The following is a 24,869-nucleotide window of genomic DNA, read 5'->3' on the forward strand; positions in this document are numbered from 1 at the left end:
ATACTTTCCAGATCACTGAACTGTGCAATACCTTTAAAAATGGGATGACAAAAGGTCGCAGTGGGAAGTTAGTAGCTTCTTGCAGTTTGGAATGAAATTCTTCAATTGTCAAAGTAGAATTCTGTTGAGAAAAAAAAATTCTTTCTTGGTGACAAAATAATGAAAACACTAAGCAAGAGAAACAGTAACCAAAGCACTCTGAAATTGCTTAATCAGTTGTTCTTTATATTGATAAGAGGATAAAGAAAAACATGCCACATTATTAAATTATTACCTTATTAAATACTCAAAGGAAACCACCAGTATCTCAGACATTCAGCGACTGTTGCTTAGAGTACAGTTTAAGTTCTCAGGTGCTAAGCGTGGAAATGCTTTCAGATGTCAAACACCAGTTAAAGCTGCTTTTCTCAACAATTTATTTTTTCTTCTATTGATGCCTCTTGAATTTTTGTTCCCAGTGCAGAGGTGGTAATGTGCACATACACACCTTCCTTGTTGTTTGAGGAGGAAAACTGCACTTTGCCTCTTATACTTACTAAGAAAATTGTTTAATATGTCCTACTCATTGCATTGGTAGGTTGTGTAGGGAAGCCATTACTTTGTGGCTGAGGGCATAGGCACGAAGACCACACCTTGCACTGGTTTAACCACGGGAATAATGATACATGAACATTCCCAAGGAAGAGATCATAGTTTGCTCCTTGGAGCTCAGATGAAGTTTAGCGAGGTAGAAATCCAACTGTAAAGAACAACGGGCAAGAACTTTTGATTTGAAAATCAAAAGCCGGTAGATGCACCCAAAGGTGTCCTTAGTTCCTTTACTAGTTCATATTTCCACAGAGAACCATGTGCCAAGCAAAAACACATTAAATAAATATTCTGGATGTGCAAGCAAACACAGAATAGGACTTACTGAAGTTCTACTGCCTACATTATCCCTCCTTCTAACACAGACTCAAGTGGACATGTCTTACTGCTTTCAGGTAGTGTTTTGTGAAGATATAAGTGGAGAGCACCTGAGCCCTAGTACTAAACAGTGCTGGCAGTCTTTGCTCCAAATGAAGGCAATGGCAACTGCAGCTGCTCAGAACAGATGTAAATTAGAACACTGCAACAGTATTTTCCTGGTACATGTAATTATTACTGAAGGAGATACATGGGAGACAACAATGTCTGGCAGCGAAAGGACTTTAATGGGAATAAAAAGAATCCTGGGCCAGATTCCCAACAGTTTGCCAATAAAACAGCAGCCCAACCTGACGGTTGTAGATAAGAAAAACCTGAAATTACCATTCAGACATATAATCACATAATCTTATAAATAACTTGACTTAAGTAGCATCAATACACTGTCAGGTCCCTCATCACGGGATTCAATGAATACTGAGAAAAGGTTTTCCACTGCGTAACCACAGTCCAAGCGTGTATTCAGCTCTTCCTTTTAACCAGTATTCTGCTGCTATATGTATAGGGGCACTCTCTTTTCCCCAGTCAACTAAATTAGGCAAGCCAAAACAGATTTAACTGTATTATGTAATTCAAGCTGTGTCTACATCAGGGGTGCTGCCAGTATAGAGCAAAAACCCTTTCACATCATTATGGCATAATACTGTACCGTTCTAGTCTGTACCCAGTTGAGAACAGCTGCCACTTGTAGCCAAATAGTCAAGACCCATACTCTGGGGCAAGAGACGGCACTTGGTATATATAAGTATGGTATATGCAGTGCATGTGACCCACTCTTGCGTATAATAAACATGTCAAGCATAAAGGAGGGAAAGGGAGAGAAAAAGATAACAGTTATTATATCATTGTTTTTTGCTTACCACAAGTCCTAGCACAAGGGTACGCACTCTCTCCCCAATCTCTGGTGAAATGTCATTGCCAAACTGCTGTAAGGTTGTAAGAAATCTCTTCAGTTTGCTGAGTTGCCTAGCTCCACAAGCTGGTGGTAACTGCTGGTTAGCCAGAGAAGAGGAAGAGGAAGAGGATGGCCCATTGCTAAAGCCATTAGGAGGAGATGGAGCTCCATTTAACGCTGTTGGTGAATGGCTAGTGCCATTGGTTACTGAAAGAGAAAGAGAAGGGAAGATAAAATAGAGAGAGGGAGACAGAGCGGGAGAGAGAGAGAGGACGGGGGGGAAAATCCATCAGCTTATATTTTCTGTGCTTGACCTTAAAACTAATTAAGTTGCACAATCAAAGACTTTTTGACAGAATGACACTGCAGTTTATATCTATATTACAGTATCTGGTACTGAACAGTGTACGGACTGGAAGTAACAGTAGCTGCCTGTCACACAGCCCCCCAGAGTGCTCCAGGTCCTGAAAAGCATTGTTTGATTATCAGCCTTTTGTCAGAGGATGTCAAAAAGAGAGAGAAAGAGAGAGAGGAGGTGGAAAGAAAAAAAAAAAAAAAGGAAAAAAAAAAAAACAGAAAAGAGCACAAGCGCATATATGATTGAGAACAAAAAAAAATTGCTCTTTGGGGTAGAAAAAATGTGCAGACATATTTCACGAAGCCTCAGTTTATCTCTGAATATTTTTACTTGTGTTTTGTACACACAACTGACAGCTGTGTTTATAAAACAGGACTTTCACGTTTTAACCTTACACCACCCAATGAGAAGGTTATTTTTTCCGATACAGATTTCCTAGCTGCTAACATATGGAGCACACTAAGTTGTTTGTGCAGGTACAAATGGTGCCACGCTTGCTGTGGCCTGAAGCCTTGCAGCTAGGGCACGAAGCTGGGCTTCAGGAGAAGACTTCTCAGAGACCAGAAGGAAATCACTCAGCTTTTCATTTGCCAATACCGTATCTCTAAAAAGGATAGGAAGGCATTTCCCTCCTGTTGTAAGGTTGCTGTGAGAATAACTATCTGAAGCACTAAGTGTTCAAAATTTATGGCAACAAGATTCATGCAGACATACTGAAGACAACAACAGACAGTTTTTGGCAGCTATTTTAGTTCAATTCTTATTCACACTCCAGAAGAGAGCACAGAATCAAACCAAGGACATCTTTTTCCACCCAGGTTACTTGAAACAGTAACAGTCAAACACACTCTGTTGAAATTGCTTGAGTCTGACTAGCCAAACTGACAGTGAGCTGCAAGAAAAAGGATGGCTTCCTACAAATAAAAATGCACCGGTGCACTTGCAAGCATAGGCCAGTAGCACAGGACTGTACCCAGCAGCAGCTCCACTCAGCTGGCCATTGCCCTGGGCAAATTTGCTGGTTTCTGTTCTTTTTTTTTTTTTTTTTTTTTAATACCACTCACTTGTGCAATCTGTTTCTCTCCTCCAAAGCACTGCGACCTGAATTTAGATCACTGTATCTCAAAAAACATCAAAAATCAGGAAGTTATCTACAATCAAAAATGTATAGTGCTAATAGCCTCCATTGCTTCCTATTTAAAACATGACAAGCTAGCTACTTAAAGAACTTTCCATGTTTGTTAATGACCAAACATCCCTTTTGTATTTGTCACTTCCTCCAACAGTCATTTTCATTTTTAGATAGCAACTCCTTTTTGAGGGTGGACACTTATTACAAGATTTAAATGATTATCACAACCCTCATTTTTGTCCTTGTGACTGCAGTGCGTTTCTGGACGTAGAAGAGAAAATGGCCATCTGAATGGCTACCTAGTTTCTGCTGTTTTTTATTCTAGATGTTGGTTGCCTACTCTAGTTGCATGGGCTAGGGAAAACAAGAAATGGAAAATGCAGAAGTAGAAAAAAAGCTGGTCTCTGTAAATTAAGCTCCAAGCCATGCTCTCCGTGCACTGCAGTAGAGTGAGATATCTGAGTAAACAAATACATGGTGATTGCAAGGAACTAGTATAGACAAAAGTTATCATACCATGAGCTTAGTAAATGAGGAGTGGGAAGAGTATGTCCTGCTCTAGCCTGACACAACCCAGCAACTCAGTCGCTGTTCCTGGGCTGTTCTAGGCAGAAGGTGATGGGGCTATGACCAAGAAAGCAGAGAACAGCCAAGTTCATTCCCTAGGACAGATGAGGAGGAGAAAGGCAGGCAAAATTTCTCCCTCAACAGAACAGATAAAGAAATATTCCTCAAATGCAGTTTCTCTAAAACAATTTTTATTTGTAATAGCCCATCCACTACTAATGATTTTTTCTCTTTCTTTACAATGTCTGAATTTGTCAACTGTCAAAGACATCTATGTTATTATGAAACATAACCATGTTACTAATAAAATAGAATTTAGCATTTAAAATTTCAACAAACTAATATATCTTAAGAGTTTTTAATAGTCTAAAACAAAGCAAACAACAAGCATACTCTTGACCAGAAAACAAGTATGCTCTTCTTAGCCTACAGGCATTCTCACTGCAGTAGTAATAAGTGTAACAGACACTCAAACAGAAGTGACTGTTTACTATATACAAGCTGGAACTGCTAAGGCCAAACTCCAAAATCTGACAGGGTAAAAGGCATTTAAAATTAGATCTTTAGACTTTTAGTCTTCATTTAAAGGTGGGGGGGAAGAGCTATGGCTCACACACCTTCCAACAATATCCAGAAATCTAATGAGTACACTGAGAACTGTAGGAAAGACTAAAGAAGAACATTGTCTCATTCCTTTTATCATCCTACAAGATCATCCTGAACCGTGCTAAGTGCATTAGACAGAAAAGCCTAACCTGCAAGAGCCCCATCCTGCAAAAACCTACAAACAGTTTAACTTTAGAGCAGAGCAGTTCCTAGGATGATTCAGGTGCTGGAGTTAAGCAAAACAAGCAGATCTTGCAGGATCAGGGTCACTGGGTTAAATTTGAGTTTATGCAAAGAGCTGGCACAAATGCTCCTCACTGTTTAAGTTCAATGTAAATCCTCAGGACAGGGTTCACTGGGATAAGTGGTACAAAGGCTTCCAGCTGGCCTCCTGCATAGAGGTGAATTTTAGGTAAGGCATTTAACAGGCATTTAACAGGCAGCAAGGGGCTAAAAAATGTAGGCAAGACAAATAGAAGATGCTGCCTTCATGCTGTTTAGGCATATGTATTCTACTGTTCTAAAACTGTTTTATTTAAAATGTGAAATGTAAACACATTCTCATGTTTATACTATTACAAGGCATATAAAAGAGACCAAAAAAATTGCAGCTAAATCTTGGTAAGAGAAATGTGGATCATTTTGTGACTGTGAAAAGAATAGTCCAGACAACATGCCAGATTTAAATCTCAGTTACACTGATACGAATGCAGAATAATTCCACCAAGACTGGTAGAGTTTCCTGTGTGTTTACATCAGCAAACAGACAGAGATCCATCCCTGAGTGATTTAGAGAAGTGGTCACAAGCTAGAAATCTCAAGACAAAACAATAAAAGGATTTTTTTTTTTAATCCATACTAATTAGAAATTTTGTAGCACTTAAATCCAAATTCTGCATTCAGTTGTTAGTGGGATGAAGTATTTTCTTTATGAATAACCCCCACTTTAAATATATAAACAAACCACAAAGCCCTAAACAATAACTACCGAAGTTTATATACAAAAGTGAACAGAATCCTTTAAACAAAACAAAAGAATGGCATACATACAAGACAAGAAGGAAGTTTCCCTTACTTCTCACAGGACTGATCTAAGCATAAATGACATAGAAAATTAGTTCTCGCTGTTCTTTGACACTGCAGCCAAGCTATCAACAAAATTACCACAACTCTGAGCTGAATGTCTTAATAAATTAAAGATACATTTACCTGTTGTGATCTTAGTTGTGCTTAATTACATATTGCAGTATAATCAAATGCTGCTGCAGCCCTGTCATACAGGTTTCCCTTCAAAACTTTGGTTGTTTACATACAGAAAGAAAGAATATGGAAGAAAAGGAAGAAAATACGTCTAATTACATGTTGTGGGCGTGAATGAACTGGTTCTTGGAGCTCCTTGGGTAGTGGGAGGAGGTGGCATTGTTGGAGGCGTCAGCCTGGATTGTGTCTTCACATCCACAGGTGAGTCTGGCATTGTGGAATGCTTCTCAGTGCGATCTGTAACACACCACATGAACACACTATTTTATTTCCCCAAGCACATCCACTCCAAAAAAAAAGTTTAAAAGCTAACGCAGGAAGTGAGCCATTGCAGCATCTGCCGCAAAAGATTACACCTGATTATCTACTCCAGTGTGCTCTTTCAGAATTACATCATCTGAACCTTACTTAAGAAGGTGTAACACAGATGGTAAGACCTCATTTGTAGTGGTGCTGCATTATCTTTTGTTTTTATTTCCAGCATGTGCAGATGCTACCTCCCAAGCACTCCTGGAGCTGCAATAACGCCACCTCCCTTCAACGTTAGCCAGGAGGAAAAAAAAAGTAGACAAAGAGACAGGAAGGTAATAAATCCCCTTATGACAACTCTTGCAGAACTAAAACCTGAAGCTCTTTAGTAGAGGTAGAATATTAGGAAGGACACTGGTCGAAGCCAGCTCGTCATGTATCTTCTTTATAACACCCGCCACCCTCTCCATTGCTCATCTTCGTAAATAAGGAGAGATACTTATGTTAAATACTGCGCGCCTCCTGGATGACTTTACCACCCTTCCCCTTGGATATTCTCACATTCACAAGAAAAATAAACACATGTCAAAACGGTAAGTCGATCTCCACACATTCATATCGACTTAAAAAAAAAAAAAAAAAAACACATCAAATTTCTAAGTTTGCACCTCTACACAGTATGAACTTTAATGTTCAAAACCTGGAAGATATTAAAAACAACAACAAATGCAAACACAGGCAGAAAACCTAACAGTTGTCTTGCAAGTAAAGATCTAAAGATGCGAGATACTTGATACAGAAGCTACAGAAATAGTTTTTTTTATCCAAACATTTTTCTGGACACCTCTATGTTAACATTGATGGAAATAAATAAATAAATAAATAAATAAATAAATAAATATTAAAAATAAAAAAACATTCAAACCCCTATGTTTCATTTATCATGAATGGGCAAAACGACATTTATCAACTGAAAGCAAAATTAAGACTGCCCTACTCACACCAGCAGTTTAGTGAGCCATCTTGAGTAAAGGTGAAGTTTAGCTTTTAACAGGCATGAGTTAAAGTCTGACATCCCTTCTTTCAGGGTCAGGATTATTTGTTTTATGCACTGTCCTATACAAGTCTTCATGAGCTCCATTAAACCATCTTACAAAACAAATAAATGTCACTGCTAGTGAGGTAGTAGATTAATCTGCGATTTCAATTCAAGACAACAGCAAAGTCAGTAATGTTCTATAAACTCTGTCACTCAACTTTGAGAAGGTATTCTTTGTTCTAACATTGTACAAACTTCACCCAAAAAAAAAAAAAAAAGCATATATCTAAAGTTTTGCCTGCAAGACACTAAGAGAAATGAAATGCTGTGCACACATTTTATGAAGGAAGGGTGTGTTTTGAAGAGCCTCAAAGCACCTAATTATTAGAGCATTTAATTATCAGGAGAGTGAGAAGGAAAAAAAAAAGTAAAAATTAACAACACATGATAGATACCAATCTTCAGTTGCTTGAAACCAAGGAAGTATGATACAGACATTCAGTGTGTGAAGTGCCACACACGTTTGGGAATGATGAACAGTGAAACACCCCAAAAATGCTATGAGGGGGATACAGAAACAGTAGTAAAGGATCTGAAGTTTTGATCTAAGGTTAGTAAACCTCAGTAGTGTAGGGAACAGTATCCAAAATGACTGGCTTAAATATTAAGGCTTCTACACAGGCAGGTGAGCTTTGATTTGCAAATCAAGCAACAGTAAATTATTACATGCTGGAAAACAAAAGTAAGTTTTAAAAAATACTCTATACAAATATCCTTTCCATATCGCTATACTCAAGCACTTAAATCTATATCTTCAACAAGCCATTCATTTAATATAAAGAACTATGAAAACTAGTCTTGAAATGTTAATTGCTTCCTTAATAGCTGAATTCATCTCGCACTCACCTCAACCAACCTCAGCAACAAGGGAATAAATAGCTTTCAGCTCATGTTGCAACAGAGGGAAAGAGGCACAGCAGTGAGCCCGAGCCCTCCTAAATAAAGGAAAATATTTCTGCCATGCCAAGAAAGGAGAGAGAAAGGGAGGCTTGCCAGAGCTGGTGGGGAGATAACAGTGGGAACTGCTGGTCCATCTGGTTTTCATTCTGCTAACACTCACGCTGAACTGTTAAGGAAGGCAGCCCAGGTACACAGATTTGAAGCATGTGGGAGCGCAGACACAGGCAGGGAGGAGACGGAGGTGGGTGGAAGAAAGAGTGAGAGAAATCGAACTCCGCTCGCAGTCTGCTGCTCACACGGAGCAGGCACACGCTGTATCCTCCAATTCAGCTGTTGATACCTAAAAGCGAGCCCGGTATCGCAACCAACTGCAACTCTCCTGCTCCCCGACTTTGCTGCATACCAGAGCTCAGGTCTGCTCAGATCGGAGGGGGAAGGCTTTTCCAACAAGCTGGCAATATTTGGTTACTTAAATGGAACACTATAGTGGGAAATAGTGTGTGGGCTTGGCCCTCCACTTGCAGATTGTCGTTCTGCTGCACTCTGACTGGTTTTTATTCCCTCGAACAGTGTCTGCCACCCGACCTGCAGATCGCTGAAATTAGCCACAGACCCCTGTACTTTTCATATAAATCTGTTGACATTAGGTTTGATTGTTCCTAATTACCTTTCTTTTGTATGGGGGGAGGGGAACAAATGCTACAGGCCACTGACTTTTGATTAGCCCCTCTCTCCCCCTTGCGAAGCCCTAACACACACACTGCTACTGTACGATGGTAGACAGATTTATCTCTGGTTGTCTGTGGCACCACCTTCTATAAGGAGATACAAGGCTGCTTCTAAGTGCACCTCAAAACACTTCTAATCAAGGTACCAGCTTATCTTTACAGTGCAGGGGGAGAAGGGGGAGGTCTTTTGAAGAACTACAATATAAAATGCAAAGCTCTTCCACGTGCTCTGAAGTCACCACATTAAGGCCAGGAGACCAGGAGAACAGCCTGCTCCATTGGAGTCTTTCACTTCCCACCCTTCCGCCCTCTTCAGTAGCAAAACTCCTGGAGGACCCTTTATGCTGGTATTTATCTGCTCCCTGCCTTCACAGCAGAGTCACAGAATCACAGAAGGGTTTGAGTTGGAAGGGACCTTAAACCCCACCCTGTTCCAACCCCCTTACCATGGGCAGGGACACCGCCCATGAGACCAGGTTGCACAGGGCTTCGTCCAACCCACCCTTGAACACTTCCAGGGATGGGGCATCCACAGCTTCTCTGGGCAGCCTGTGCCAGTGCCTCACCACCCTCTGAGTGAAGAATTTCTTCCTAACCTCTAATTTACATCTCCCCTCTTTAGAGTTCTCAGCTTCTGAGGGCACTATGGAGCCAGCAGGACATGCATGTTGCTGCTCTGCACCCACCTCTACTCTACCACCCAGCCTGGAGGCCTCACCAGCTTCATTTGGAGCGGTGACAGAGCATAAAGCAGAGCTGTGGCTGACAAAGCATTCCCAGCCCCTATGACCTGAGCTTGTGAAGATGGTAACGTCTGATATGTAGCCTAGAACCCCAGCTTCATTACAAATGATTACAATTTTAATTTAAAAAAAATTTTTTTTTACTCTAATTGTTGAAAAATAGGAGTATATACCTTGAGGTTTGCCTGAAATTTGGACAAACTTGAAAGAGAACCATCTCTTAAAATGACTTAATTTCTTGAATTCCAAACATGTTTATGCTTTTGTGACAAAGTGAACTCCCCATTTGCAAAGCTGCTTCTGCTGTTTCTAAAGTTTGCTGTTTTTTTGGTTTGTTTGTTTTTTGGGGTTTTTTTTTTGGTTGTTTTTGCCCTTGGAATCTGGCATTTCAAGTAATCCTGAATTAGAATGGACATGACAAAGTTTCAGCAGGGATATGACAGAAAGTTTCATACATGCAGAATCTCACATCAACCCTTTCAGAGCACAGGCTGCATACACAGAGAGAATAACTTGTTTCAGATGCAAAGACTTCTTCCATAGAAACCCTCTAAGCAGTGACAGAGCTGGACTCCTTAGCACAGTTCTGATCAAATGGGGCTGAAACCAGAGGTACTCCAAACCAAAGGGAAAAGGAGACATCTGCATTTCATTCTTCTCTATTCGCTGCAATCAATTCAGGATGGAGATAGATGGTGAAATAATGGGCTAGTCCTAATCCATATACACAACCCTCTGGTGCAGTGAGAGACTTAGAATAAATTCAGAAAATATGTTTCAAGTATGCAGAGATCTATTGCATTTGCTTTGGATTATATTGGGGGGGGGGGGGCGGAGGGATTTTTTTTTTGAAATATACATTCTTGAATCTCTTTTACAGCAAAGAGTGAAGAACTGTGACTTTACCACAGAAGTATTTTGCTCCATTTAAAATTAAAGAATGTTGTAAAACCAACTTTAAATTATGATATTTCTTTTGTGGATTTCTTGGTTCATGAAACTGTACTGTTCTTGTCATTCATTCAGGTTTTATGGCAGGAGTTATTTTTGTCACTATTATTTAGCTGTTAGGTGAGCACCGATATTTACCGTAAGCCCAGCCAATTTCTGAAGGCAAACGTGGAAGAGACAAAGTAAAACGTGCAAGAGCAGGGGCAAAAAGAGATGTGCATGTATTCAAACTGATTTCCTGTACTTCCTGTATCTTAAATGATTTAGTCCATTTTTAAAACAAGGCGGTCTTTCATACATGGCAACATTTCAGCTCATGTGGCATGCTTCCAAGTCTAATGCATCAAGGAAAGCTGATGTATGGAACAAAATATGGAATATATAAATACTTTGCTGATACCATTTCAATAGCCAATTCAATGTCAAGCATTTCTAGGAGCGGTGTGTTTTCAATTTCCTTTTTTAAATGAAAAAAAGTATGGTATAATATGCTGTGGCATTTATTTTACTTTTAGTTAGTGCAAATAGTTCCAGATGTATATTGAGGCATGAAAGATTCTTAAAAGAAGCTCCATATTGATTGTACAGTACTTACTACTTCTGTGCCAACACATTAAAAATAAAAATAAAAAAATGCCAAATTAGAATAACCCATTGCCTTTTTTCCTTTAAATTCACAGAAAGTACAAACCCTGCATGTGACACAGGATTAGAACCTGCCCCTGTCACTCAAATTATGTAAATTGAGACATAAATCTGTGGCATTAAAAACCGAGGATGGTTACCTAGATGACATTGGACTAATTCTGATCATTTTGAGAGTGACAGCATGGAATTTGCAAGCCAATAACTAAAGACTGTGAGTCCAAGTAGCGATGAACCTGGTGACAGACCCATCAGTCCATCAAAGATGAACAATTAGCTCTTCCATCCATAATGTTATCACACTATGGTCAGCAAGGAACCTTCCCTTCTCTAGATTTTCACTTGAAGTCAGTAACTGAGGCACACAGTGTCCCCAGCACTAGAAGGCAATGTTCGTGGCCTTGCACCTCACAGTCCTGCCACTGCCCACAGCAGGACAATGAAATGAGGATCAGGGAATGATGCCTCAGGTCGTGTTTACTGAGAATTATATTGCAAAGTATTGGCTTTGGCTGAAAAGGTCTTGTTTGCTATAAGCATTGTATTAGCCAAATATATATGTTATAGCATACGCAGCCCATACACCTGGGAAAACCTGGAAGTCCTATGATGCAGCCATAAAACACAACACTTGGACAACATCACAACAAGTCAAGCACACTTCAGACTTGTTTGAAACTGGGTCAGCCTTCACTCCATTCATCGCTTAGCCTTTTTGACTCTTCTGTAATGAATAAACAAGAACCTTAACACAATGGATGCCCTTGTGCATACAACTGCCCTCAAACAGATATAATATGGATGCAACTTCCTATCAGCACCACATGCATTCACAGAATCTGCCTAGAAATAAAACATCTCCTGATTTCAGGTGGAGAGCTTTTCCTCCCTGCACAATTCCCAAAACGGCAGCTTCAGTAAGCAGCTCAGACAGTCAGACTCCATCTTCTGTCACAAAACATCACCCCTACAAGCTTTACCCCTAAGGAATGTTGATGTGAACGAGGAGAATGATGGAAGCGCACAGGCAAGTCTTCAAGATGACATAACGTTTCCCTGCTGCTTTTACACTACTGGTAGGAAGCTCGTATGATGACCCTTTTGCAACAGCAGTCTCACAACTTTTGCTACAGTCTTATCTTAGTTATTCTCCGCTCAGATAGTTGAACTTTTCATATCACCAGTTATTATTGAAAATAAATTAAAGCATATGCAGTTTATCCATTTCTTCTCATTTAACATGCAGAAGTGAGGAGAAATTCTGCATCCTGGGAGTTCACTAAAGTTATCTCAGGCTAAGTTATCAGAACTTTCTTCAGATGTGCTTTAAAAAAAAGCAATGAGAATAATGCAATCTCCACTCTGTCTATCAAAACCTGAAAGGGAATTTTGTGATACCATGGCCCAATTCAAGCAGAAACAGTTTATAGATCATGAAAACTAGGTGAATGATGGACTATGCTTTGCATCCTGTTCTTCATCCATAATGGTAACTTGACTGGCCCTACTGTCATGACAACCCAGACAAAAAAGCAGAAGCACTCTTTTTAGTTTCAGATATCTAGGGTGAGTTGCCATCCAAAAAAACGTGTGCCAGTGTCATGGCTTAGCATCTGAGGTCAGATAGTTGCATGAGTTCAATGTCAGAGCTGAGACAAAAATATTATGGCTTGGCTTTGCTTGGACATATTATTTTCTCCTGAAAGAAACCAACTTGGCTTACCATATAATCTCATTTAAGAAAAAAAAAGTATTTGGTTTTCCTTTCGGTCAACAATCTGACATGTTTTGACAGTTCCAAAACTAACATAAATTCGCTTTTAGTTATTTAATAATTAAAAACTGAATCATATCAGAATTGCACTTTTTTTAAACACCTCTTTTACCCTTCTCCCTTCCCTGGCTTTACCATATAAAATTGCTTGAACATAAAAAGCAATGTAGGGAAGAAGAATACATCCTAAATGTAGATCAACTACCACCATAACAGTTTATGAAATACTCTAGTAAGAACAGACAAGCAAAATAAGGGCCAAAGTGTGGCAGCAGCCCTATATTTCCAGTACGCCATGGAAAGCCTCCTTGTCATAGCTGAATGCCTGCTATCCCTCAGCCTGTACTTAAGACAAAGACAATGAAGATTTATTCTAAATACCACACCAAAAGTCATAAAAATGCTTATAAATATATGTATGTATAATTAATGCAATTAATAAATTAGTATTTCCATAATCATTATCAAAATACTATATTTGTAACTCCTGTTTCCTGGACCTGTTCTACTTTATTCTGTTGACAAGCTACCAAACTAGGAACTGTTGTTTTGAGAAATTTTCTTTTAGGTAACAAAAACAATTTCAAAACCAGACCACTGAATGTTGAGATCCAAATGGAATGAAGAAGAGGTGTACACCACCTCCTGGCAAGCAAAATGAAGAACAAAAAGAATAGTCAGAAAGAACAGTCAGAACAACCATTGGCCAAGTCTACTCCCCGGCCTCCCCTACAGGTGTGATGATAACTCCTCCACAACAGCAAGCCCTCCTTTCTCTTCTCTTATTTTTTATAGAGGACCCCACACAAGTTTTTGGATGTGGCTTCCCAAAGGCTCATCTACCAGTAATTCAATTCCTTTTTGTACCAGCTTTGCTGGAAGACATATCCCTGTCAAGATTGCATGTCATTTGATAAACTACAGCTGAAGTCAGACTAATACCTGAGAAACTCAAATACCATCAGCATCAAATTGGCATTGTTTGTACACTCTTACATACTCCACCATATATAGGGCATGTCAGTCCCACCAGCATTAAGAATAAAACATTCGCTCTCCCATCGCCAATTAAAATTTCCAGACTTGCTCTTCAGAAGCATGTTTTTAATCCAAAGTCTGTGAGGGCCTAAATTAACAGTAAATAGTTTATTATACACAGCTAAAAATCTGAAGCAAAATAAGTATGACACCCTCCCCCCATTTTAATGCACTTATGCAGTAGTAAAAAACACCAGAGTGTTAAGGCATAGCTGTGCTCATTCTAGAGAAGTCCTAGGAGAGTGCTGATACCAGGATTCCATTATATTTAACTAGAACCGAAGACTCTAATACAATTTCAGAGTAGATAAAGTTATCTAAAATAACTTATTAGGATTCAGGACAACATTAGGTGTTAACTTATTCTGCCAGCAAAAAAGTTTTTGCAGCTGTACTATTAAAAAATTTCACTTATTTTTATAAAACAGGCCAGAATTCTTTTATGCGCATAGGAATGATACACGGGCATAGGAGGTGACATTTTCCATGGTCAGGCATCTAAATGACATAGGGACTACTGAGAAGGTAACGGATATACATCTTTCTTTGCTCGTGAGGAATATGCTGTACACAAGTCAAGATCCTGTTGGGTATCAATAAATGTTGGCCACTCCAGGACAGACTACTCACCTGGTAGATCAAGCTCTGAAATTCCCATTTTATCAGACTGCACAATTTTTTCTATCTGGGAACTTAATTCTTCCCTGTTTTCAAACAGTATTTTCAACAAAAACAATATTTCAAACAGTGAAGTTGGCTCTATTATGCCATGTGTGTAGGCCTGGAGAATGAGACCTTATCCATAAGACAGATCAGATGGGTGGCCAAAGTATGAACTCCTTCTCAACAGCAAATACCACTGCAGTTGTAGGAAGGATGCTTAATTTCTGCCATCTAACATCAATAGCTAAATTAGGAAATGAGACTCCGTATGTAATCATTGAAAAGAAGGAAGAGTTAGAGCCTCTAATTTATTAACTCCTAAAGCTGCTAAAACAGATGGTTCAAATATTTCCATAGAGATTTAGGACTTTTGCCTCTTGAGAAACAGAGGTATTCAGAGTGCTCTAAGGTGTGGTTGGTGTGCATGGGAGTCATTGCTCCTCATCTAGCTTAAGTCTGCCTCCAGGCACACTAACTTCTTTTTTTCTATTCAGCAAGCCAAGACAGGTATGAATCCATCAGTAAAAAATATATGCTGAAACAGATTTCCCCCCCAAACCTCTGGGTGCTGCCATTGTTACTCTCTCACTACCCCTACCTGTGACAGAGAAGTGGAACTATAGGAGAAAAGACTCTCAGTATTATATGGTGACAATCTCTACATAGTGCAATTTATTACCCTAATCAGTACTTCGGCATCTGTGGAAATACATGCTCTGGAAGACTATCATTTCACATCATCAAGTGATGCCATTAAAGACATCTTGTGTTTACATGACTGACTGTCTAGACAGAGTGTGAGAAAATACTCATTATTAGTTACAAGCCAGTTTCTCCTGGATGCTGCATGTCACAACAACTGTGTTTTATTTGGGGCACTGGATCACACCTGAAAGCTGCGGTGGGGCGAATGGGAGGGGGGAAAGAGATTCTCATCAACTTCACATGAAATTGAGACTTTCCATCTGAAATACTGACGAGGTGATAATACTTTTTGACAAATGAGCTCACAACCAAAACAAAGGTTACCATTAGCAAAAGTATATTTCAAATCAATTGGCTGCCCTAATATATCACATGCATACTTAAATATTAATAGGAAGTAATAATATAAGCATGTAAAGGAGGAGGGGAAAGGAAGAAACTTATGTTCATCACACCAACATAAAACCAGCCTAACCCCCCTTCTCCAGCCAGTGAATTCACACAAATGCCCATTGTCACAGACATCAGGTTAGCTCCCCCAGGAACAGAGGTGCTTGGTTAGCCTTTTAGTCCCCGATCCTTAAAAGAGTCAAGAATATCTTCTTAACTTTAGATACAGAAAACAGCTGCAGGTAAACCAATAGAGATGGCTTCACAGAGGACACGCAATTATATGCAACTTTTCTAGATCTTAAACCATCACAGTAGTCTTAGTCTTGTTTTTGAATTTTAAGTGACAGCAAAAAATAATAATTAAAAAAACCCACTCAGCTAAAGCATGAATTAAAAAAAAATCAACAACTATTACAGAAAACACAAACAAAATATTAAAACAATTTCAGATATCATAGTATTGTTTGACAGTTGTACAAAATACGCTTCACTTCATGCCCAGCAGATTCAAATGAAATGTATTTGCTTTATTCAACAAACACATAGAAACTAAGATTTCTACATTTATAGAACCTGTCCACATTTTCATCAAGCCTGCCAAAACCAAAATTCCAACCCAGCACTCTAACATTGACCTTCTCAGACTGGTGTGACTTCTGTGGTTTACTTCTATAGATGTACTTATATGTGTGCATCTACACTTATATGCATATTTAATCAAGTTTTACTTAATTCTGTATATAAAAATACTTACCATGATATTTCTTTTTAAATTCTGCTTTAGAAAAATATATATATATATATAAAATCCTCAAGTACACTGAAGGAACTGTTAAACAGTGGGGAAACTGCAGGGCAGGAAGTCGGACACCAGAGAGAAACCACTCAATGCTACAAGTGCAAGAGAAATATTGACAAAGTAAAGAAGTCTGATGCATTTGAACTCTGAATGTTCAATGTGAATGCACTTAACCCTTGGTAATGTGGTACGTTTTCTTGTACATGCTATCCTTATGAAAAGCAGATTTAACTCTCTCTGTGCTATGGAAACAGACACGTCTTCACCGTACATTTGGCCTTCAATCCTGACAACAGCCCCCTTGGGTCTACTTGGATTTATGTATCTTGCTTCACGGAGAAGCAGATTAACCAGAAGAGGAGCCATATTTATGAGAAAATAAAGAATAGTCAACAGAGAAAAAAATATATATAGTCAAGCAGGGGGTGGTTGAGAGGGCGGCACAGCAGTCTGCTTACATGGGGGGAATAGTCTCAAGATTCATCTTCTGCATTCACAGAGGCCATGTAGGTGTCACGTAAAACAGAGAAACATTGGCTGGAAACAGGCTATGGCTAACAGTCACTGGAAATTGTTCCAGGTGACTGCTGACCACCAGAGGGAGCCGATATTGTGCCATGAGCTCACCGATTCGGTGCTGAAAATTAAAAATAAATGGTACGGTACTCATAAAATAAAAGGAAGATACTTTAAGAAAAGTTCTTTCCATTATCATTTAAAAGTTAACCTCAACCACACAATAAATGAAGGGAAGGTTATGATACTTTGTATGTATACATCAGTATGTACTATTCCATTTCCACTGTACCAAACTTAATGTCAAGCATTTCTCTCCAAATTTTAGCTATAAACTTTTTTTTTTTTTTTCCCCCAAAAAGAGTAACTGAATTAAAAGCAAATTTTCAAGTATGACCTTGGGCAGTACTGGTTGCAACAGAAGAATAGTTTCAGTGCCTCCTATTGTGATATAGCTACACCAGCCAAAGAGACAGATGCCTCTTTCCCCCCTTCATTTATATACACATACACCCCTACACATACATTTAGTCCTGTTTTGAAGATGACTTTCTATAGGAAATACTCAAGAAGTGAAATGCAGCAAGTGGCACATCAGACAGCTGGATGCCTACAGTATAGCACGAACTATGTCCAGGTACCCAGGTTGTACTCACAGAGCTACAGCCATATGACAATACATGGATTTGAAAATACTCCACCAAAACTTAACACCATTCCTTTATTGAAGCAAAACACACATAACTGAACAAACACTGAGATTTTCTTCAGATCTGTAGCAAGTCAAAGAAACTAAATTGGAAACAGGGCAGAAATAATAATGAAAAAAGCCCTACTAGGGCAGTTCACACATTTGTATAAAACATCCTTCTGGCACCAAATACCAGTAAGAAAGCCAAATCCCAATGGTAGAGCCAATTCAAATGCATAGAAAGATACTGACTTCACTGGGATCTCCTGTGAGGACACATTTCTTTATGGTTTCCACTTTGAACAAAAAATGTAAAACACTTCAGTAGTTTTCTGGAAAGCTTTGAACTTCTTTGGACATGTATGAAGCAATAAAAGATCAATGAACTACAACAACTATCCAAGGAAAATTCCAGAATTATGAAAAGGGGGAAAGGAAGAGAAAGGAAGAGAAAAGAAGAAAGGAAGAGAGAGAGAGAGAGAGAGAGAGAGAGAGAAAGAGAGAGAGAGAGAGAGAAAGAGAAAGAGAAAGAGAGAGAGAAAGAGAGAAAGAGAGAAAGAGAGAAAGAGAGAAAGAGAGAAAGAGAGAAAGAGAGAGAGAGAGAGAGAGAAAGAAAATCAGAGTACCTGGATGAAATGCTGAACAGTTAACATGAATACTTGTCCTCAAATGAGTTCCTATCCATTATCTTTTTCATAATTATTGCAACAGAGCAAGTAGCTTCAGTAACTGTGCATACAAATGACCTATTAGAAACTTAACAGGTCATTTCCAGAGGTGATTATGAGCTCTGACTTACAGAGCTACTCTGTTTTGCACATAATTCTGTTCAATGCCAACACTGTGCCCAAAATTGAGATAAAATGTGTTTCCACAGGACTAAGTGGAAATAAACTTTGAGAAACTAAAAACATCGCTACAGAAGGTATGAGGTGGTGAACACTGCTGGATCAGACGTGGTGATTTTCATAACTGAAATGTTAAAAATTTTGCTTTGCCTGTGCTGTGGTGTCAGCAGAATGGAAAGAAGAGCAGGCAGTAATTGTATGTTAGTGCTCTTACAATGCTATATGCTATAATTAAATGATGAGGAGTGTACCAGTGAAAAGTCTAAGGCTGGATAGAAGGAATAAAAAGCAGAGAAGGTTATCGCAATGGACGTCTGCTATAGATCACAGTATGAACAACAGAAAGTGTTAGTAGACAAAGATACCTCAACAGTTCTCACAACAGGATGCTCTTCTTCACAAAGGTCCTTATTGGCCCCAATGTCTGTTTTATATTAATGGGTAACTGTTCCTGTTTTCACTATAACTGAACACACAATAGGTTTTGTATTAGAAAATATTAGAAAATTATTCAAAACCACTATATAAGGAGAGCAATATGGAACAGGAATACATATGTGCAGCTGCCTCAGTTGCTGAGGTTGTTGAGAAACAGTATGAGATACAGGAAAAGACCCTGGCACTCATACTGTGACAGGCTTGGACATGTTATAAAGGAGTTAACGGAGCAAGATCAGAATAGGTTCGTTTAAAATGTGAAGAGAAAAAAGGTAAGAGCAAGCACACCAAGCTATATAAACCATTGGGAACAAAAGAAATACCAGCTTTCATTCACATCAAATAGATAAATGAGAAAACAAAGCTACAAAAATCTTTGATCTTAATTGAAATGAATGAAGATTGTGACAACTAACAAATAGCTACGATATCGGCATAGTCTGGGCTTAAATCTATCTCAGTGGCTGAGAAGAAAATGGAGGATGAGGGGAAGGACCAAACTTGGACACAAAAAACAATGATTCTTGAAATACGCATTTCTGAGTGAAACAGAAGATGGGATTCTGATATTTATTCTTTTCCCACTTTTTCTTCTAGCACAAAAAGACAGAAAAAAGCAAGTTCAGCAAACACACCAAAATATTATTACATATTACATCAGGCCTGGGATCTCCTGTTTCTTTTTCTTATTGTTAAAAAAAAAAAAAAATCTATCCTCCTCCCCCTCCTCCCCTTTTTTTTTCCTGTCTTCTCAAATGTAGACTTTAAACACATGCTCTGCATCATGTTATGTCATACTGGAACAACTCCTAGTAACACTGAACTTCACTTGTGATTATTTATCTAAAAATTTTGCTTTCTTTTAAACCCTATGTATGTTGTTGGACTATATCTACTGATAGCTACTCCCCCAAGCCTTCAACCTGCCATGTCGCGGAAGCTGAAATAAAAGAGTCCAAGTAGAGTTTACTGATGGTCTGTAACGAGAGTAAAATCTCTGTGCTGAAAGCCAGCTGCTTCATTCTTAACTCAGATCCCCCCCTTTCTTTTGCATTCTAGCTAGCATACAGCTGTAATAAATGTGGCTCTTCTCACAAGCCGTGCAGATGTTAACAGTTCTGTAGGACATCAAGAAACATTTCAAGAATCTTGTAAGTGCTGACTAAACTTGCTTGAATTACCCACACTACCTCCTCCACATTCCTATTCAATAACATTAGCCTTTCTGAACGTATTAAGAAAAAAATAATTAGCATTTAAGCCAAGACATTAATATCTAGGCCTAAATGCACTATCAATAAACAAGGAATGTTCTTAAGCCATCTGACAAAAGACATTGAAATAGTGAACCGAAAGAAGTCAATTTATTCTTTGTCAAGATGACTAATGCATTTTTCATTTCTTATCTATGCAAGAGTGGCTAAATGGCTGCCCGAAAATATATATTTATAAAAGCCATGGGTGGATATATTTGAAAGAAATGATCAGAACTATTGGAAGATCTTTTCTTTTTTATTCTATTCTAGTAATCAAGTGAATTGACACTAAATTAAAGCGAAGGTGTTCAAAGTGTTAACTAGACCATTTTTACTGCAATTGTATTAGCATGACAGTCGTACACTTTAAAGATTAAGCTAAAGCCTCAAACCACAGTCAGTTCTGGGAAGGAGCAAGAGCCCAGCTGTGCAGGTAGGGGACCAGACACCACCTGCACTCATTAAGCAGGTCTGGACCAGAGATACTGCCTTCCTATTCTGCCTTCTCGAGTAGCAAGCGTAGTCTTCTTTTTCCAGGTAGAACTTCACAAATTTGTGAAGTGGTTTAGCAGCGCAGTCACCAACAGAGGCAAATGGGACTAGTACCCTGTATTTACTCCAGAACCTTGAAAATCCTACATCAAATATCCTTCCCTGTGTGTAAACTTCACGCTTCCAAAACCTACTGGAAGGAGGACTGCAGAGCATTTCACAGCACTGAGCCATAAAAGGATCACAATCTTTGACAAGTTCAGAAACAAAATGTGCAGTCAAGGGTTTCTATGGTGCAGTTTTTAGATTGTCTCCAGTCAAGTGTCAATCCTTGCAGTTTCAAAGAGGACAGGGTAGGGAGAAATAAAATGAACATATCTACACATTTCCTGCAAGGAATCAATAAAAAGACCTCAGTACAACAAAGTCTTACATGCCTGCTCTGCTTCAGATATTTATTCTATTATGGTAGCACATATCAAATCAAAATCAAATCTTTGAAGAGGCAGGGCCCAAATAATTCACCATGAAATGCAGAATTCGAAGTATTGTTTGGTCTTTAATTTAGTAACAGAGAAAATCTGAATATAAAGCAGAACTGCAATGTGCTATATTTTAAATGCTTCATGACACTGCTTTTAGAGTAATTTCATCAAAATGTCATAAAAAAGTACATTTAAGCCTTTTGAGATGAGCAAAAAGACAACAGACTCATATCTTAAAACAAAAGTTAATTTAATATTAACAGAAGCCATGTCATTAGCTAGACCAAAACCTCAACCTGTCTTTTAACTTCCGCCACAAAATAAATTGGGAGGAGACAGCAGGAAGAAACTAATTAAAAAAAAAAAAAAAAAAGGAGAGAGAGAGAAAAAAAATATAAAGAGAGGAGAAAGAAAGCCCACACAAGCAAGAGTCCCTTACTGCTGCTATTCCTCCAGGAGCGGAAATGCTCAGCTCAGTCATGGCTTAGAAGGCATAAACATCATTGAAATTCAAAGGCAGCTCTGAGAAAGAGGACGCCTCAATTGGTATGCAAGTGGTGTTTTCTCGCCCTGAATACATTATGAACTTGCAGCATGCTAATATGCCATGCTATCATAAGCACCAGATGGAACAGTAGGCAGTATATGTCCCATCAAACCTCAGGAAGATGTATTAATGTTCCTGCTCTTTTTTTCTCCCCGTCCCCTCCCCCTTCCCCACTACAATCCTTCAGCTGTGTCCCCAGACTGGCACATTTCTCAGCATCAGTCACCTGCTCCTACAGCACCGCTCTCCCGGGTTGCCTCATCTTCACCAGGTGGTGCCGAGCATCTTTTCCATCTTTTTTATCACGCAAGGCAAAGGCCACAAGACGCGTCAGGTTGTGCTTACTGAAGGGGACTGAGTATAGAAGATAACATCATGAGATAAATGATAGATGAAGAAAGACGTTGGGTTTAAAGCTAGCACGATTGTTTTAAATTATGTATAAGCAGCGCAGCACATATTTCCCCATCAGTATTACTGGTGAAAGAAGAATTAGGGGGCAGGGGCAGTGGGTGATATTTGCTGTGCAACTCAATAAAAGAGAAACTGGATTAAAGATCTCTGAACTGAACTCCTTCTTTCACCAAGCCTGAAACCTTTTCAGAGAAGACATACACAATTCAACAGCTATTGATAGGGTAGGGGCCAGGGCTTCATTTTAAATCAATGTATTAAACTGAGTAAATGGCACACAGGCAAATTACTTTATAGGATTTTTATTTATTTATTTATTTTAAACTAGAGAATTATGTTCTTTGACTCTTTTGATTCAAAGATTGCTTGGAGCTATACATATGATTCTAAAAAAGTGTAGTATTTTAGCACTGCTTTATGTTATTAATGAATTCAGTCCCAAACAGGTTTTATCTGACTGAAATGTAATCTAGTATTCTGTATGAAAATATATGCACACACATATAAAACTCTGGCATATAAATATATATATATATATAAAATTCTGGTATCACCTGAATTTTTCCTGTCTGTTCATTAGCATGAAATATGCCACCTATCAAAATATATGGTTTGCAAGAAAATTGTTTTTTTTTTTTTTTCTTCCTCCTAGTGGGCCCTTCAAAAGATAAAATTAGGTCCTCGATCCTGAAGAGTCTGAGCATTCAAACCACAAATAAAAAAGACAACTGAAAAAAGACAACTGAAAAAAAAAAAAAAAAAAGGAAAATCAGCTTTTCGCATTTGAAGATTTAATGTTTAAGTGTTTTAAAACGTTTGTTTTTCAGAAAGTAATCACATCAGTAAACATTTCACTAATTTCTGATATTTTAGAAACCACCTGCTGATTTACAAACAGCTCTCACTATGCATATAAATCCATTATTTTCCTAACAACATTAGCCTTCTCATGCTTCTCATTAGTCTAATTCTACAAGATGCTGAGTACTCACAACTCACATGAACTTTTCTGGGAATTAACATTGCTTGAAACCTCACAACAACCAGGCACATGCGTATCTGTTGCATGTAATAAGACAGATTTTTCCAAGTCTTAAAGGTCTGATTGACAGGGATTATCCCCCACCCATCCAATCCTAAGTAAAACAAACAAAAAAAAAAGTACCTTTTTCTTTGTTAGTATTTCAAACAAAGCACTTTATGACTGGAAGTCCAGATTAATGCAAGGATTCTTTAGGGACAAAATCAGAAATCAGACCTTTAATTTTTCCCCTCTTTTCTCTTCCTACTGAATATTGGGGAACTTGTTTTCTTTCTTAACATGTAGCCTTGAAGGGACATTTGCATTCTGCAAATAAGTCTCTTTAAGTCCATTATCCTGCATTATAAAGTAATTTCTGACACCTAAACCGCACTCAATTTAATTACAACATACTGAAACAGTACAGCTGACTCCCAAAGGGACCTGTTTGGATCAGAAGATTATGATATATGCTAGCTGCTGATCATCTTTCATGATCAGATCTGCAATCAGCTGTTTTAAAGAACAGTATCAGAACATCTGCATAATCATATTATTTTGTGGCAAAAAGCCCTCCAAAACCCAGCAATTGCATGCAACTGTGTGTGCATATCCCAGCGTTATAAGCAGACATATTTAAAATCCAGCCGCTTACTGTAATGACCAAAGGAGACAAAAGAAGTCTTTGATTTTTATTTAGCAAGCATCAATTTCTGCAGCAGAATCCCCATTGGGTAATTCATCATGGCATGTCTTCTATATCTGGTGTGGCAAGACAGCAAAAACACTTACAGCCTCCAAAAAGAAAAACAGTTGTGACAAAACTATTAAGCATTCCTGGTGATTAAGTAATAGACACTCATTCTTTCAAGACTGCCTTGAACCAATGTCCCAGACAAAACTGTGCAATCATGTTTGGTGGTGTCAGGATGAAATCAAGGTATCATGGTTTTCTGTATTCCTTCAAGAAAAAGCAAGTTATTCAGCAACATCTACAAAGCTCTTTCTGAAGGAATACAAAAGTTAACTAAAGAAGAGAGTATATCATTTCTCCTGTGGCTCTATGGAGGAATGCTAGTCAACACCTGACACACAGGTACTATTTTTATCTTCAGAGCTTTTACAGACTCTCAAGAGTGGTTTGAAGCAAAATCTTAAAGCAGCATAAGCTAAAAATCCTGGGTTTTCCACTCTCTGAAGATTGAATACCATTACTTTCCTTCCTCAGAATGAAAGGAATTGGAAATTACTACTTGAGCAATTGACATGTCAGAGGAAGAAACCAACATGCGAGTCCAACATTCATTGCATGGGACCTGATTCTGTCTGTACAAGGCAGTTTATAGAGGGCAAGGAAAGACAGAATCGTGGGCTTCCTCTTGGACAGCAGAGAATTTGCTACCCACGCACAACAGACTCTGTTTTCAAACCAAGCTCTCCATTGAAGTTTCATGCACAGATTAATCTGCACAGCAATCTTTTTTATTAAATATAGAAAACCCAAATACAGATTTGCTTTTACAACCACAGAGAATACTGTAAAGAGAGATGTAAGTAAATTAACAAAATGAAAAGAGCATTCTTCAAAATACTTTAAAATTTTAACAAAGAGACAACAAACAGAATTCCCAGAAAGATCTTGCTTGTCCATTTGCAAGGGGGAAAAAAGTTGTTCTCAGTTACTAACAGG

The 24,869-nt window shown here is 38.5% G+C and overlaps 1 protein-coding gene across 3 annotated transcripts in view; it reads right to left on the minus strand.

Moving 5' to 3' along the window:
- Positions 1–24,869, minus strand: part of RUNX1T1 (RUNX1 partner transcriptional co-repressor 1) — a 112,453-nt gene that overhangs the window by 44,022 nt on the left and 43,562 nt on the right. For all 3 annotated transcript variants that reach the window (XM_040546451.1, XM_040546450.1, XM_040546452.1), the window contains 3 exons: positions 5,884–6,021; positions 1,827–2,068; positions 32–121 (listed from right to left, as the gene is read on the minus strand). In XM_040546451.1, the coding sequence (XP_040402385.1) occupies positions 32–121; positions 1,827–2,068; positions 5,884–6,021 (470 nt within the window). The remainder of the gene's footprint in view (positions 1–31; positions 122–1,826; positions 2,069–5,883; positions 6,022–24,869) is intronic.

Source organism: Cygnus olor, chromosome 2 (genome assembly GCF_009769625.2).
Source record: "Cygnus olor isolate bCygOlo1 chromosome 2, bCygOlo1.pri.v2, whole genome shotgun sequence".
Taxonomy (NCBI): Eukaryota; Metazoa; Chordata; class Aves; order Anseriformes; family Anatidae; genus Cygnus; species Cygnus olor.